This window comes from Staurois parvus, unplaced genomic scaffold (genome assembly GCF_062004578.1).
Source record: "Staurois parvus isolate SC_StPar_1 unplaced genomic scaffold, SC_StPar_1.0 ptg000659l, whole genome shotgun sequence".
Classification (NCBI taxonomy): domain Eukaryota; kingdom Metazoa; phylum Chordata; class Amphibia; order Anura; family Ranidae; genus Staurois; species Staurois parvus.
The window spans coordinates 300,080-317,345 of NW_028318455.1; the positions used below are offsets into that span (position 1 = coordinate 300,080).

The 17,266-nt window shown below is 39.6% G+C and overlaps 1 protein-coding gene across 1 annotated transcript in view; it reads right to left on the reverse strand.

Annotated features, from left to right (window-relative positions):
* Positions 1-8,519: 8,519 nt before the first annotated feature.
* SIRT6 (sirtuin 6) overlaps positions 8,520-17,266 on the reverse strand; it is a 57,033-nt gene continuing 48,286 nt past the window's right edge. The window contains exon 8 of the mRNA XM_089694310.1: positions 8,520-15,951. Coding sequence (XP_089550436.1) covers positions 15,712-15,951 — 240 coding nt within the window. The 3' untranslated portion in view covers positions 8,520-15,711. The remainder of the gene's footprint in view (positions 15,952-17,266) is intronic.

A 17,266-nucleotide genomic window follows, 5' to 3' on the forward strand; every position in this document is an offset into this window, starting at 1 on the left:
AAGCAATACAGCTAGTTCACCAACATGCCCCCAGCTTGTGAAAGAACAGAGGCATTGTCACAAAACCAGTTTCATTGTAACCTGCTATCTGGTGTAAGCTGACATGTTGATACACAAAGAGATACAATATAGTTTATGTTGAACATACAAATAACACAAAAGGAAGCAGAATAAAAATGTGTTACCATGTAATGCCATGGAACTGTTGATGTATATAGTTTAAAGCAAAAGCAGAAGAAAAAACAACAGATCAGTGTGAAAGCAGTCTAACTGATTCAGTTGTGGTGAGATAGCTTGACTTGCAGTCTCCGTTACCTTGTAGACAGTCACTTGATTCAAATATCATGCAGATTGTAGAAAGCTAAAGGCTAAATTCACCTTCAGGCACATGTTATATACTCTACCAGTTTCTAGGGTGGAACATGGAACATGTTCCTGCTCCTGCAGCTCTCAGCCCTGATCCTCGACTCCCTGTGACAGCGGGTTGAAAATCTTCTCCCCGCACCCGCAGTCACAATTAAAGAAAAAAAATGAGTGCGGGACTATACCTACCCAGCCGCATCATTCACAGGTGCTGTGAACAGGAGAACTACAACTACTGTCAGCATTTGCAGCTCATGGCTTGTAGTTCTCAATGAACTACCAGGGCGCAGGTGAGCCCTCTAGGTAGTTTATTGAATTCTCCTGTTACTGTGACACTGCCTGCAAAAAAATAGTCGCTAGCTCTTCATAAAAAAATATAAAATGAATACAGGTGCATTTCAAGTAATTACAATATCATTAAAAGTTTATTTCAGTACTTCAAATCAAAAAGTGAAACTCATATTATATAGATTCTTCAAAACCATCAAAAACAAAATAAAGAAATGCTTGAAATACAGTCAGGTCCATAAATTGGGACATGGACACAATTCTAACATTTTTGGCTCTATACACCACCACAATGGATTTGAAATGAAACGAACAAGATATGCATTAACTGCAGACTGTCAGCTTTAATTTGAGGGTATTTACATCCAAATCAGGTGAACGGTGTAGGAATTACAACAGTTTGCATATGTGCCTCCCACTTGTTAAGGGACCAAAAGTAATGGGACAGAATAATAATCATAAATCAAACTTTCACTTTTTAATACTTGGTTGCAAATCCTTTGCAGTCAATTACAGCCTGAAGTCTAGAACGCATAGACATCACCAGACGCTGGGTTCTGCCAGGCCTCTACTGCAACTGTCTTCAGTTCCTGCTTGTTCTTGGGGCATTTTCCCTTCAGTTTTGTCTTCAGCAAGTGAAATGCATGCTCAATCAGATTCAGGTCAGGTGATTGACTTGGCCATTGCATAACATTCTTTCCCTTAAAAAACTCTTTGGTTGCTTTTGCAGTATGCTTTGGGTCATTGTCCATCTGCACTGTGAAGCGGCGTCCAATGAGTTCTGAAGCATTTGGCTGAATATGAGCAGATAATATTGCCTGAAACACTTCAGAATTCATCCTGCTGCTTTTGTCAGCAGTCACATCATCAATAAATACAAGAGAACCAGTTCCATTGCCAGCCATACATGCCCCCGCCATGACACTACCACCACCATGCTTCACTGATGAGGTGGTATGCTTAGGATCATGAGCAGTTCCTTTCCTTCTCCATACTCTTCTCTTCCCATCACTCTGGTACAAGTTGATCTTGGTCTCATCTGTCCATAGGATGTTGTTCCAGAACTGTGAAGGCTTTTTTAGATGTCGTTTGGCAAACTCTAATCTAGCCTTCCTGTTTTTGAGGCTCACCAATGGTTTCCATCTTGTGGTGAACCCTCTGTATTCACTCTGGTGAAGTCTTCTCTTGATTGTTGACTTTGACACACATACACCTACCTCCTGGAGAGTGTTCTTGATCTGGCCAACTGTTGTGAAGGGTATTTTCTTCACCAGGGAAAGAATTCTTCGGTCATCCACCACAGTTGTTTTCCGTGGTCTTCCAGGTCTTTTGGTGTTGCTGAGCTCACCGATGCATTCCTTCTTTTTAAGAATGTTCCAAACAGTTGTTTTGGCCACGCCTAATGTTTTTGCTATCTCTCTGATAGGTTTGTTTTGTTTTTTCAGCCTAATGATCGATTGCTTCACTGATAGTGACAGCTCTTTGGATCTCATCTTGAGAGTTGACAGCAACAGATTCCAAATGCAAATAGTACACTTGAAATGAACTCTGGACCTTTTATCTGCTCATTGTAATTGGGATAATGAGGGAATAACACACACCTGGCCATAGAACAGCTGAGAAGCTAATTGTCCCATTACTTTTGGTCCCTTAACAAGTGGGAGGCACATATGCAAACTGTTGTAATTCCTACACCGTTCACCTGATTTGGATGTAAATACCCTCAAATTAAAGCTGACAGTCTGCCGTTAAAGCACATCTTGTTTGTTTCATTTCAAATCCATTGTGGTGGTGTATAGAGCCAAAAATGTTAGAATTGTGTCCATGTCCCAATATTTATGGACCTGACTGTATATCACTCTGTGTGCAATGAATCTATATAATATATCAGCTTCACTTTTTGATTTGAATTACTGAAATAATTAACTTTTGATGATATTCTAATTTGAGATGCTCCTGTATACCCTAAATATGAATTAGTACAATTTTACCCACAGTAAAGTAATTCAAACACAAATACTCAAATTCAATAATAAAATCCACAAACACTGTATTATTCTGTTGGACTTTATTATTGAATTTAAGTATTTGTGCTTGAAATTTAGGGCATATTGAGTTTATATTTTTTTTTTATGAAGGGCTAGCGCCTATCTTTAGTTTTTTTTGCAAACATTAAAGGTCTTTTCACACTGTGTAACTGCCTCACCATATAAGGTATGAGTAGACAGATACACGGGGGTTTATTTACTAAAGCTGGAGAGTCCAAAATCAGACTCCCTTCTGCATAGAAACCAATCAGCTTCCAGGTTTCATTGCCAAAGCTTCATTGAACAAGCTGAGGTTAGAAGCTGATTGGTTTCTATGCAGAAGGGAGTCTGATTTTGGACTCTCCAGCGTTTGTAAATAAACCCCACTGAGTCTGCAGGAGCCTGACATTGAACCAGTGATCTGCTGATCATGGGTGCAATGCTCTGCAGGCTCCTAATAAGAAAAATAATAAATGCACATATTTTGACTGCAAAAGGTGAACTTATCCTTTAAATTTAAAAATGTATAGAGATCATAACAGATGAACATGAGACAGGTAAAAAAAAAAAATCAATGGACTCTAACCCCTCCTCTGCAGCCAAATCTTTCGCTCAAACCTTATGGACTCATGATTTGGTAGACTTATGACGTGAGCTCCACCCTGGGGGGAAAGACTACACTTATTACTCGCACCCTCATCATTCTCACTCCAGAATTGACCATGCTTTAGTTTTACAAAATCATCTTCCTCTTGTGCACTCAGTCTTTATTCTTACAGTGCCGTGATCTGATCATGAACCCATTTTGGTGGTCTGTCAATCCCTTCTTTGCAAACCTTCCTATTTTTCTTGGAGTATGAATAACTCCTTGCTGTCACTGAAAGAAGTTCAGGCGGACCTTCTGCGCAAATCTGTAAATATTTTCAGCTCAATTCAGATTCTGTCTCTTCATCAGTGACATTGTGGGAAGCGTATAAGGCAGTCTTTCGTGCTCATATCAGAGTAGCCTCCAGGCGTAACCGGAAGAGGCAACATAAACAGTGTCAGCTTGAAACTCAATTAGCTACTGTGTCATCTCAATTTAAACACTCACTACTCCCTCCAACCGAATGTTATTGGCCCAGGAGTACCTGGACTTGGATCTTTGCTTAACAGATGATGCCGAGCGCTGGACACGTCAGAAGTGGTACAGTAAACCAAATAAACCAGATTCAATGCTAGCACGCAGGTTGCATTCTTTTATGCACAATCTCTTTGCGTTCTCGACATAATGTCCTAACAAGTAATCCTGCAAAGGTGTTGGAGGAGTTTCGGTATCGTTTTGCTAAACTTTACACAGACTCGACTTGGGCAGAACCCCATGCCATCTCTGACTTTTTAACTCGTCTATCTTTGCCTACTCTGACTCAAGCTCATAGAGATTTGATGGACCGTGATATTCAAGTATCGGAAGTCTTGCGCTGTATTGCCAATTTGAAGACTAGCAAACGTCCAGGACTTGATGGCTACACGGCCTTGTACTATGAAAAAAACTGTCTGATGTTCTGGCCCCTCACCTCGCAGCCATGTTTAATGCGGTGAATGGAGGTTTTAGTCTTTTCCCCCAATTTGCTGACTGTCAACGTTGTCATGAACCCAAAACCGGCTCGGGACCATTCCTCGACGAATTATAGAGCAATCTCTTTTATCAACGTCGATATGAAAATCCTTACAAAACTTTTGGCTACCCGTTTGAACTCTTTCCTTTCTCGTCTGATCAAAAAAGATCAGGTGGGCCTTGTCCCCCATAGACAAGCTAGGGACACAATCAGACGAATTTTACAGTTACAAAACCAGGCTCACACTTGAAAAATTGAAATGATGCTTTTATCCCTGGATGTCAATAAGGCCTTTGACACCTTATTCTGGCCTTACCTCATGTCAGTCCTTCACCATTTTGGCTTTGGTCCCTCGTTCCTGCGTTGGATTTCGTCGCTATATACGTGCCCCAAGCAAAACTCAGATACCATGGTTTTGAGTCCTCTACGATTCCGATCGGTAGAGGAACTAGGCAGGGCTGCCCGCTCTCTCTCATATTATTTATCTAGGCTTTGAAGCCCCTAGCACAGGATGAATCTTGATATTAAGGGGCTGGATGTAGCCGGTTCCCAGCATAAGCTTTCATTGTTTGCGGAGAACATATTGCCGTTTGTTACTAATCGGGGGTTACTCTGCCCAACTTATTGGTGGTTCTGGACTCCTTTGCTGCTCTTTCAGGCCTCTATGTCAATCCTACTAAATCCAAAGCCATGTCTATTACCCTTTCCCCCACGTTACTGGCAACTCTGAAACAATGGTTTTCCTTTCAGTGGCTTTTGGTCTTGCCATACCTGGGGATTAAGATCTCCCCGTCTTATAAAGGACTGTATCAGGCTAATTTCCCCTCGGTCTTTAAGGACTTGCAACTATTTATGGCTACTAAATTGATGATCGCGAGAATTTGGAATACCCCTCTTAGCTTAGAAGCCGTTAAGAATTGGATGAATTTTATAATGGTTAATGAGAAGCTAACGGCTATGCTGTTAGACACCCACACTAAGGTTCTGCAGATCTGGCGTCCTTGGATTGATGTGGCTCAACCTTCTAGATCTTACCAGACCCTCCAGTCAATATAAGATTCTCCTAGTGCAGGGGTGGGCAACTGTGGCTCTCCAGCTGTTGTGGAACTACAAGTCCCATGAGGCATTGCAAAACTGACAGCTACAAGCATGACTCCCAAAGGCAGAGGTATGATGGGACTTGTAGTTCACCAACAGCTGGAGGGCCACAGTTGCCCACCCCTGTCCTAGTGTGATCCCCTGGAGCCCTTTCTTTGTCTTTACTATTATTTTCTTGTTTCTGCTTTCTCCGCTTTTCTTTCCCTTTCTTTTTTTGTTTCTGTCAGTTTTTATGCTATATGCACAGATTGCAATACCTCTAGAGAACTGTGCCTGTAATGTCTTATACACCAGTCGGACTTCTTTGGAAGTTCCGATGTGCGTCCAGTGAGACTTTATGCTCAGCTTTTCCTATCATCTGTATGCGATTCTGGTAACTATTCTTGGTCTATGCTCACCAGCTCATTAGTTATTTGCTGTTAACGCAATTTATAGGGTCTCATTATATTCCTTTTGAGATTGTGTTTTAGTACTCCGCTTCTCTCCGTGTCAATAGTTCAGTGCATTTGTCCTTCATTAACAGAATTGTACACCTTACTTCTTTTGCATCAAGGAGCTTATCTCTGTTTCTTTGTTGTGTTGTCTATAACAAAATTCATTGTAAAAGAAAAGAAGAAAAAAAAAAAAAAAATCAGTGTGTCTAGCTCCAGCAGAATACAGTACTTTTGATAAATGGAGGCTAAAGCATAAGATAAAGGGTGAGACTAACTATATAGGGCAGCAAATGCGAACCTATGGCACACGTGCCACAGCTGGCACGCGGAGCCTTCTCTGTGGGCACACAAGCAGATCACTACCCCCTGGCAGCCGAACCATGGAAAAGACCAGTCATCGCCAATGCACATGCTCGGAAATGAGTCATGGCTCGTCCAGCAACGTCATCGCGCTTGACGCCTGAGCGTTTCATCCCTTTCTTCTGGATCCTACACACACAGTTTCCAGACCCAGAAGAGCAGTGTCACCAACAGCACAGCGGTATCTATACGAACTTCTCTTACCTGGGCACAGCGTGCCTTGTTGTTCCACAGGACATTGGACTATGGCTATGCCTATATCTGTCTATAAAAATGTGAACTAATCTCTTATGGTCTTCTATATAGCCATATTTTGAGAACATTTACATATATTCATATCTTATATGCATGGGGTTAATAAATCATCCATTTTTTTTTACTTTTGTGTTTTTCTAGACTTCAAGTGTCAAGTGACATAAAAAAAATGAGCACATCAACAAAAGCTAAACTGAAAACAGATAGTGGAAGATCATTCTAAGAGGCCTTGACAGAGACATTTGGAGTGATTGAACGCAATAGGAAAGCGTTACATATTCTATGTAGTGAAAGTGTTATTTCGCACATCAAGTGTCAGATGGCACTTTGACACGAACCACAAAGTGCTACTAAACTTGGTGAAACTGAGTTTTTTTTTTTTTTTTCTTTTTTAAAGGGAAATGGAGGATAGATCACTCCCAGTATCATCTGACAGCTTTCAAATTTCACTGTGCATAACAAAACATGGTAAACCCCTCTCTGATGGTGATTTGATCAAAATAGCCATGTTGTCTGGAAGCAATTCCCTTTTTCACAATTTCCCAAACAAGGATAAAATTATGCAACGCATCTCTGAGATGCTACTTAGCAGAATTACTGTTAAAGATAGAGTTCTGCACAACGCAAGTGATGTTAGTCAGTAGCTCACCACTGACTTACAAAAAGGCAGCCTGTTACTCCATGTGCTTGGAGGAAAGCACAGATGTAAACAATCACACAAGGCTAGCAGTAATTTTGTTTTATGCTGTTGGTGACATTATGAGGGAGGAGCTGGTGAAACTGGTGTCTTTTCTTGGAAGAACACAAGAGATAGATATCTACAATGCTGTGATGGAGGCTTTTTTGTCACAAGACATAAAACCAGAAAAAATGGTTTCAGTTACTACTGATGGGGCACCTTGCATGGTGGGGGTAACATCTGGTTTCATACAGTTCTTTGTTAAAGCAAAACATCCAATCATTCAGTTTCACTGTATTATACATCAAGAAGCTCTTGAAGCTCAGGGAAAGCAGCAAAAATTGGATGAAATCCTCAAAGATGTCACAAAAATGGTGAATTATATCATGACTCATGCTCCTAATCTTACTTTTCCGGATAAAGCCACGATTTGAAGAACTTGATCTTTCCTGCTTACACTGGTTAGATTTTGGAAATCTAGAAATGGAGCTATTGGAATTTCAAGAAAGCTCTATCTGGAAAATTAAATATGACCTGCGTGCAATACTTGAGAAGATAAGCGTGTGAAAGGATGACAAAAAAGGACAGCACAATTGGTAGTTCTGAAAATGAAAACCTTAAAATTATTTGACAGAGAATTCTACACTTTAAGTCAATGAAAGCACTTGGGATTGCTTTTCTTGCTTTGTTTGGGTCATCTTATGCTTGTGAGCAGCTGTTTTCAGCTTTGAATTATATAAAATCTGATACCAGAAACAGACAAACAGATGACCTGAGTGCTGTATGTGTTGTTCTTAAACTAACGAAGTATGAGCCAAGGTTTGACAAATTATCAGCATGCATACAACAGCAAAAATCACATTAATTGTGCAAAAGCATGCCAAATGCAAACTTTTACCTAATGTAGTGTTTGCAGTCCAAGCCACTAGTTTAGGTGTTGTTTAAAGTGTGTTTAGCAAGTTCAGTTTTCTTGCTCATCCTAATACAGGTTGACTTTTACTAATCCAATACCTGTAGAAGCAGGGAAATGACCCGGAGTAAGGCTTGCCCCATACAATTTCAGTCTGGCATATAATCATATAGAGTATCCCATATCCAAAAATACATGCACATGTAAAATTTAGGTTTTTTTTGTTTAATTTAAAAAAAAACATATCATTGAAAGCTCTGTTATTATGTTTGTCTTTTAAGACAAAATATGTCATTTAGTTCAGACAACTGTCTGAGTTTTTTTTGTCTAAACTAAAAACCGCAGTATTCAGGTTTAATTGCAGTGTTGGCACTTTCAAATAAACAAGTTGGTTTTGTGTTGCAGTTTGGGCACTCAGGCTCAGAAAGGTTCACCATCGCTAATATAAGGCATCCCCTAGCTACAGAATAAGGTAGAGACAAAAATGAAAAGGCAAACAGACAATGCGTGTGTAACATAATATTTACTTCAGTATAAAAATGATCATCAACATAGAATGACTGTAAGGGAAAGAACTTGACTACATTTCTAATACTTCATCCTTTGAATAACACAAGCAGAATTAAAAATAGTAATTAACGATAATTGTCAATTTATAACAATTAAGTTGAACTAAAGGCAGATATTTTAGTTTTGGATAAAACTAATTGAGGCTTATAAAAGCTATCTTTTTTTAAATATTTATTTTATTTTGGCCAACGAAGATTCAGTTTTATTTCCTGTCCCGTTACATAGTTAGTGAGGTTGAAAAAAAAAAAAAAAAAAAAAAAAAAAAAGTCTATCTAGTTCGAACAGCAGCAACAAAGACAAAATTAAAAAAAAAAAAGATTACAAAATGTTGCATTTTCTTTATCTTTCACTGCAGTGATAATGATAAACAAGCAAAAATAGAGAGGCTGAATGTTTCTAATGGAGGCATAGACAGCAATTAAAAAAAAAAACAAAAAAAAAAAACAAAAAAACACCTTGAGCTGAGTTCTAATCTCTCTCCACTCTATCTAGGTTTCTGTGGCATGTTATACCCCCAATTTGATCTTTTTGTCAATGAAGAAATACAACAGAAAACAACCCAAAAAGGCAAACTGCAGATTGAATCAGCATCTATACTCCAAAATAAAAAAATCGGAGACATTGGGCTCCATTCACAAAAGTCTATTGCATTCGGTATTTAGGTCACAGGACACATTTCCCCCAAATATCACACATACACTATATATATATATATATATATATATATATATATATATATAAATAAATAAATAAATAAAAATTCACTATCCCTATATGTGCCTCAAAAAGCAAATATGCTTGGTAAATACCACATAAAACAGTGTTAAAGTAAGTAAACACGTGTTAAATAGGTAGTGGTCCAGCCATGTAATATGTAAAGTGTTACTAAACCCAGGACCCTGCACTCACTCTATCTGGTCTCCCACAGTACACGGAAATGCAACTATTTTAGTAAATATAAACTGCTAAATACCTTTTCTCATCAGCAGGTAGAACAGTCTTGTGACTTCTCTCAGTGTCCAGCAGAGCACTGGTTACAGCTTGTAGGAGGAGGTTTTTATGCTCTTGTAGCAGGATGCCTTGTGCTGATCACGTTTTTTTTTTTTTTTCCTTGGAAGAGTACAATTCTCTAGCAATACACACAAAACTGAGCATGTGCAGCTTGTCCCTAGCCTCTGTTCTATCAGGAGATATTTGGGAGACACTGAAAGAAGGGGAGGATCAGAGAAGAGAGGATCATACATCCTTTTTACACATTGTGGAAGATTAACCCCTTCACAGTGAATATAACAAGTATGCTTTACTGCATGTACAAACAGATTTTACTGTTGTGGGTTTAGTAAAACTTTAAAAAATATATTGTTGTTAGGGAGCCAGCACCTGCTAATATCCTCAACAACCAGAGCGGGAACCTGTCAGCATCCTCAACAGCTGTCAGTCACCTCTGTCTGCTCTGACCCTCCCCCCGGTAATCCACAGATGTACAGCCTTGAAAGTACGCTTTGTACGCTGTAATTCTCCTTTAATGGTTTGACGGTTGAAGCCCAGATAATAAGGCATAGAGATTCTGTGAGGTGTTGAAGGATGAAAGATTTTTACTGAACTAGAAGGCAGAAGCACAAGGAACACATCACACAGAAGAAAAATAATGTCCATTGTGCTTTGTTTTATTTTTTAAGTAGGTAAACGTAAGATTTTAAAAAGGATAACGCCACTTTTGACTGTACTTCTATAAGGAGCTGCCGCATCCTTAATGTGGAACTTTACCCATAACAAAGTTGATGAAAAATAATATTCTTTAGCAAAAACATACATTCTACATTGCTAATTATGCTACCAAAATTAGTGTGTGCAGTAAATTGCCCCAAATTTCTTCTTGCTGGAGGCTGCAATTTTGCGAACGCCCAGAGTGCTGAGCAGCATTAAATCTGTAGTCTCAGTAGATTGGCCTCTACAAATTCAGGACTTAAAAAGAGAACAAAGCATGTGCAGAGCGAGACAGTATATTACTGGAATGTAAACCGTATACGCACCTATTGTTTTAATGTTTTACATATTTATATCTGCAAAATGGTCCAGCATGAAGTGACCTAGCAGAAATTTATGTTCCAACTAAAATTTCACTTTAAAGTGATACTAAAGGGTCAGTTTTTTTTTTTATTTAAACAAACATGTCATACTTACATTAGCCCCAATCTTTTTCATTTCAGGTCCCTCGTTGCCGCTGCTGGACCCTCCTCTCACACTGCTGTGTCTCAACCAATGAGGAGGGAGAGATTGGACTCAGGTGTGCTCCCAGCTCCCTCTAATATTTACCTATGTTTTTTACCTTCATGCATAGAATGTATGAAGGTAGAAAACCTTCAGCCTTTAGAACCACTTTAACTACCATGACATCTTTAGAAAAAGGTGCAATGTAATAATCATGGTTCATTAAATAGCTGTTAGATTATCGTGACTTCCGTGGCTGTGGAGAATGAGTATACAATGCACTAACCCGATAGCACATAGTTTTGTGCATTGGAGTAAATAAGACCTACTCCAAGGTACCCTGGAAGCGGGAACTCTGCAAACAGGTGAAGTCGTCAGGTGGAGTTGAGTCACCAGATGTCATCAGACCAAGGCAGATTTCCTCATTACAGTGTAGTGTATAATCATCATATTAGATACATCATGTGGTACGGATTTCAGCCACCGGGGAGATCATACACTTAAGTGTAAGTCGCCTTCCATGTTCCACCTTGAAGGAAAGGGGGGGCTCACAAACTCTAAAAAAAATGAGCCCAGAGAAAAAGAAAAAACTCCAATAGTGTAGTATTTATTAGACAAGTGGAGTTACAATTTATAAACAAGTAAAAAAACGGACACTTACATCCAGGAATTTATAATAGAGTAGCATAATAGGTCAGTAATCCATGCACAGGGGGGGTCTCTCTGACGCGTTTCGTGTAATTACACATTATAAAAGGGCTTTCATTTATTTATTTACGTCATTTTAATCTGTATACTTTAGCGCTGCATTTTATTGATTATTTTGTATATTATTGGAGGATTTAAGGCATTCCCTCTTATTTTGCTGGCTGCTTATCCTGTTTGTTGTTTTAGATGTTACCCAGCACTCGTATATTTACTGCTTTATACCATGACATCTGTTGTTCTGCAGTCAGCGGGCAACAGAATGTATGCAAAAGAGCCAGGGTAAAAAAAAATGTAAAAAAAGAAAGCACAAAACAGCACTCCCCTAAAACCATATTAGGCTCTTTGGGTCTGCTATGGATTTTTCTTGGGGGGAACCTCACGCCAAAAATTAGAAAATGGCATCAGGTCCCCCTCAAAATCCATTCCAAACCCTTAGCCAAGCATGAAGCCAGACAAGGGGGTTGGGGGGGGGGGGGGAATGTGGGGTGTGACGAGTGAGAACATTCGCCACCCTTTCTGCACTATACCAGGCCACATGCCCTCAACATGGGGGAGGGAAGCTCACCCCAAGCACCTCGTTTATGAAGACTAGGGACTCTTTCCCTTAACCCTGAACCGATGGTTGTGGGTGGCAACTTACTGAAATCTGGAAGGCCCTTTTATCAAGGGGGCCCCTGATCCCATCCCTCCCATGTGAATGAGTATGGAGTACATAAGTGTTAAGGACGCAGTGGGTGTCGACTCCTTAACAACAAGCTGAAAGTTCATACATTCCTTAACTTTTGCATGCACAGGCCACTACTTATTTGACACATGCACTTATTTACTTCAGTGAACTGACATTGACATTGTTTGGCTTTTTGAGGTTAAGAATGCATAAAGAGATAGTGAATTGACATTTTCAATATTGCATGGCTCAAATCCTGCATGCGATACGATACCCTTTCGTGAATTGAGCCCATAAAAATTGTGTATTATATATATATATGAACATACATGTTAAAAATGTTCTGAAAATAAATGGATTAGAAAAATGAATTTATGGGAGTATTCTAAAAAAAAATGTAATGCTAAATAAATTAGCATGGATTACAATAAGATAAATGCAAAGTCTCATAATGGCATCAAAGTCCACAATTTCTCCGTTTTTTCCCAAAAAAAAAAAAAATTAAAAAAAAAAAAAAACACAAATTTTTTAAAATTTTCAAAGACAAAAAAAAAAGTCAGTGTAAAATAGTTATATAAATTGAAAATCATTGTGTTACACTGGGAATGTGAAATGCAGTGTATATAAAAGCATTATGCGTGAAATAAAAGTACAGCTTATACAGTACATAAACTAAATTTGCTTTTTAAAATCTTTTTTTTTTTTTTTTAATTACAAATAGAATAACAAAGACTGTATATGTAAAGAACATTTCAACTATACATGACAGAACAGGTAACCACCCACCTTTCCCTAATAAGCAAAAAAAGGGCTAGAAACCGTTAAATAAAACTACACCAAAAGCAGAGTTTCTGGACAGAAAATCCTAGAGGGAAACGTTACTTGCATTTTTAATTTGTGTATTCATTCTGTCATCACCACACATCTCATCCTGCAGCGTGACTGCAGGAGCCGCATGGTCAAAAAAGATGATGCGTTTTGGAAAGGGTACATGATCCTTTTCCTTGTGTGAAACGCGGGCACAGCAGCCCATTCAATACATGGGCTGTCATGCCCAAGAAACCGCGGGACTGCACAGCACGCACTAGTGTGGACGAGGGATTAGGGCACCTCGGGCATGTAAGGATGTGTTTGGTCATCCATGTAGCACTTGGAAGAGACTATTTCTTCTCTAAATATTTTTACATCGTAGCTTTGCTCTCAGTAGAAAATGCACCACGGAAATGTTTCAAAACTCTAGATGTTGGTCTCACCATTTTACTGGGAGAAGGAAAAGAAAATACAAACAATTTACTGAACAGACTATAGGTTTTAAAGATATAATAATTTGTAAATTTTACCCTCTTACCTCTCAATTGAGGCCTGAGATAAAAGGACAGAAACCATCATCTACTGTATCCCAACAATCACCAACTGTAGGTAGCACAGGATGAAGCCTAGTGGTAGAAATGCATATTTCTCTTGTCTGAGAACGTCAGTGATAACTACAGTGTTACTTGAATTGTATTTCAGGATTCGCTTGTCTTCAGCTGAGAAAACTTGCAATATTTTAAGACTTTACATACATCATTTTTCACTGGAGGTCTTCATGCTATATAGATTGAATACCATGTCAAACATATTACCATTGTAAAATAACATATTTCACACACTTTTATTTTCAATGTTTCTGGTAAAAAAAATGGCTTTGGGGAAAAAAAAAAAAAAAAAAAGTTTTTTTTTTTTTTCTTCAGGCCTTCTCATCTCTAATCTGGACATGCTGACAGCCAGACCATCAAGGCAAAGCAGAGTGGCAGGATGTCAGCAAACAATGAACAGGGATGTAACCAGGAAACAGACTGGACTCCTCTTCAACACTAACACCTCTGAACTATGCTGAGATTCCGGTTGCCATGATAACGCATTTTGAGACAGACTGCCTCTTTGTTAGGTCAATTTGTCAAGTGCACATTATTGGGGTTGGACCAAAAAAAAAAAGAAAAAAGGAAACTACATGGTTTGCAGGTGTGAAAGTGACATGTTATGCTTTGAAAGCGGAAGTGATGCAACACTCTTCTGCTTTCGCTGTGTGATAAGACACCTAGTTAACAGGTGGAAAGCATAACTTTCACCACTCACTACATGCATGGCTAGTAATACGGAGTCTTGTCAGAGCTTTCAAAGCTTTAAGAGGGCAAATTATTGGTGCCAGCTTAGCTGGTGCTTCTGTGACTGAAGTTGCCAATTTATTTGCTGTGTTGTGAGGTACAGTAGGAAAGGTTATGACGGCATATATAGTTTACGGGAAAATGTCTGATAAGCATAAGTGCAGTCAACTGGCTGAAAGATACAAGAGGACACTGCGCAGGATTGTGACCTGGAATAAGAAAACAAACTGCTGCAAAAGTGACTGCAGAGTTCAATCTCAGCCTTCACAGGGATCCATATTACTAGCAGTACATAATGAGGAATGGGGGAGGAATAGCATGTTACAGAGTAGCAAAAAGAGCTTATATCTAATTGGGAACAGTAAGAAGCGTGTAGTTCGGAATTTAGGGAAACATGGGTGTAGTGCAGATTGAAACAGGGCACAGGAGGTAAAGAATGTAGTAAAGCATCTAGAAGTGGGATAGTGAGGTGCTGAGGATATGAAAGATGTGTTGTATAGAGATATTGTGGTGAAGCACACAGAGCTTGCACAGAGAAAGTGAGAACAGATGAGCTGAGGGGAAATCATGGGTTCAAGCAGGAGATGAGCTATTTGCCATTAACAGCTAGGGCTTATGGAGGGTGAGCAGTTTAATGGAGTGGCCAAGAGTTAAGATTTTGAGGCATAGAAGCATTATACTATTGAAAGCAATTGCAGATTGCTGGAAGCAAGGAGTGTAGTGGAAAGGCCAGGAAAACAAGTGGTAACCTGTGAGAGTTTGACAAGTTGCAGGTTGTAAATTATGGAGAGGAGCGTATGTATACATATACAGTATTATGTATGAAAGATTTCTAATGAGTTGAGAGAGAAAAAAAAAAAAAAAAAAAGAAGGGGGGATTATCCCTTTGTGCTCAAAAACAGAAACAGCTCTTAATATAGGACAGGGAAATAAGGTTGTGAGCATATGCTCATGAAGTACTCATGTAATGGTCTAAAGTCTGTAAAATGTACACCTGCAGTATTTTATTATATTCCTTGTGATGGAGAATATTTGATGACATTTGTACTGGTTATTTTGTGGGACTCTATGTGTGGAATCTGGGGTCAAATGAACACAAGTTCGTTGGACAGTTCCAAAACCGTAAACAAATGCACCATGGTCTAAGGAGGGAATGTATGGCAGTTCTGTAAAGAACTCCCATAACACATCTGAAAGAAGTACATACCACGTACATCAATTAGCCAAATCATCAACATAGGTTTTTTCATGGTTTTGGCGGTATATTTTATTCTTCTCTTGAAGGAAACTTACAATTTAGGATAACTAATCCTTATGAAGAAAATACATATTTATACACTAAAACAAGCATATATACACCCTGAAAGCACATATATGCAGCCATACACAATTGATTTCAACTTTGCTTTGGCAGACTGGAGATCTCGACACAACATTCCCGCTTACTCTCTTTGCACTCTAAAGAAGCCAGATCTCCATTACAGTTTGATACCACTTTGGATTCAGGATTGTGCTCACTTGATTCTATTTTAGTAGATATGCCAGTCCATATAGGTATTTTAATATCTAGATGTTGCATAAGTTGTGCCATCACCTCATCGACATAACCATAAATGCGCAAGTCAGCATACCGATCCTTGGGAGTGGAAAAAGGAATAAACGGCTAATTAGGAAATCGCCTCAAACAACACTAGATTGCTTAGAAAAACTAAAATTAATGTGATCAGATAGACATTTATTGAAATGCACATGATCATGCCCATTAGAGGCTAGCTAATACGTTTTAATTATAGACAGTAGTTCCTGCTGATGGAACTGTGACCGCATGCCAAAAATATAAATTGGTAATTTTTCTCCATGTGCACTTACTCACGAAGTGCACATTGTGAAAAATTAACAAGTGGTGTTTCTGGATACAAGCACTCTTTCAATTTTAATGGATTTTCATTTATATTGGATTTGATTTTCTTGTGGACTTTGCACATATATAGATGTATATTATACTAAACTAGCACATTTTTTATAGATTGTTTTGGAATTAATGATTTTTATTAATTTATTATATCACTATATTTATTTTGCATATTTATTAATTTTACATAGATATCACAAATTCACTGTGGAGCGCAACACACATATCGTATTTTCCGGCGTATAAGACGACTTTTTACCCCTTGAAAATCTTCCCAAAAGTCGGGGGTCGTCTTATACGCCGGTAACGGCATGCTGACACTTTTTAGGGGGGCGGCGCGGTGCCGCCGCCGCCCCCCCCCCCTTCCAACAGAAGGGAAACTAAGTACATGGGTGGGCAGGGGCTGCTGTCTCTTACCTGGCTCCGGATCCCACGACGATCCGGTCCAGGAAGCGCGGCTGCTCCTTCCTTCGGTTCGTCCACTGGATGTTCGCGCGGCTGCTCGGCTCCGCCTCCTCACCGGTGATTGGCAGCCAGAATTGTAGCTCAGGAAAGGCACACAGGCTGCCAATCACCGGCGAGGAGGCGGAGCTGAGCGGCCCCGCGAAAATCGAGTGGAGATGCAGGTAAGTGTGCCGTGCTTAGGTGCTGCTGCAACCACATATGCTGGCTGCAGCAGCACCATACTGGAACAGGAGTCAGCAAGTGTCAGTGGGAGGAATAGTGCCCCATCGTTGGTGTCACTGATACCAATGATGGGGCATTATTCCTCCCACCGACACCAACGATGGGGCACTTTTCCTCCCCCCCACTGACACCAACGATGGGGCACTTTTCCTCCCCCCCCCCCCACTGACACCAATGATGGGGCACTATTCCACCCCCACTGACACCAATGATGGGGCACTATTCCACCCCCCAATGACACCAATGATGGGGCACTATTCCACCCCCCACTGACACCAATGATGGGATACTATTCCTCCCCCCCCTCCACTGACACCAATGATGTTATACTATTCCTCCCACCGACACCAAT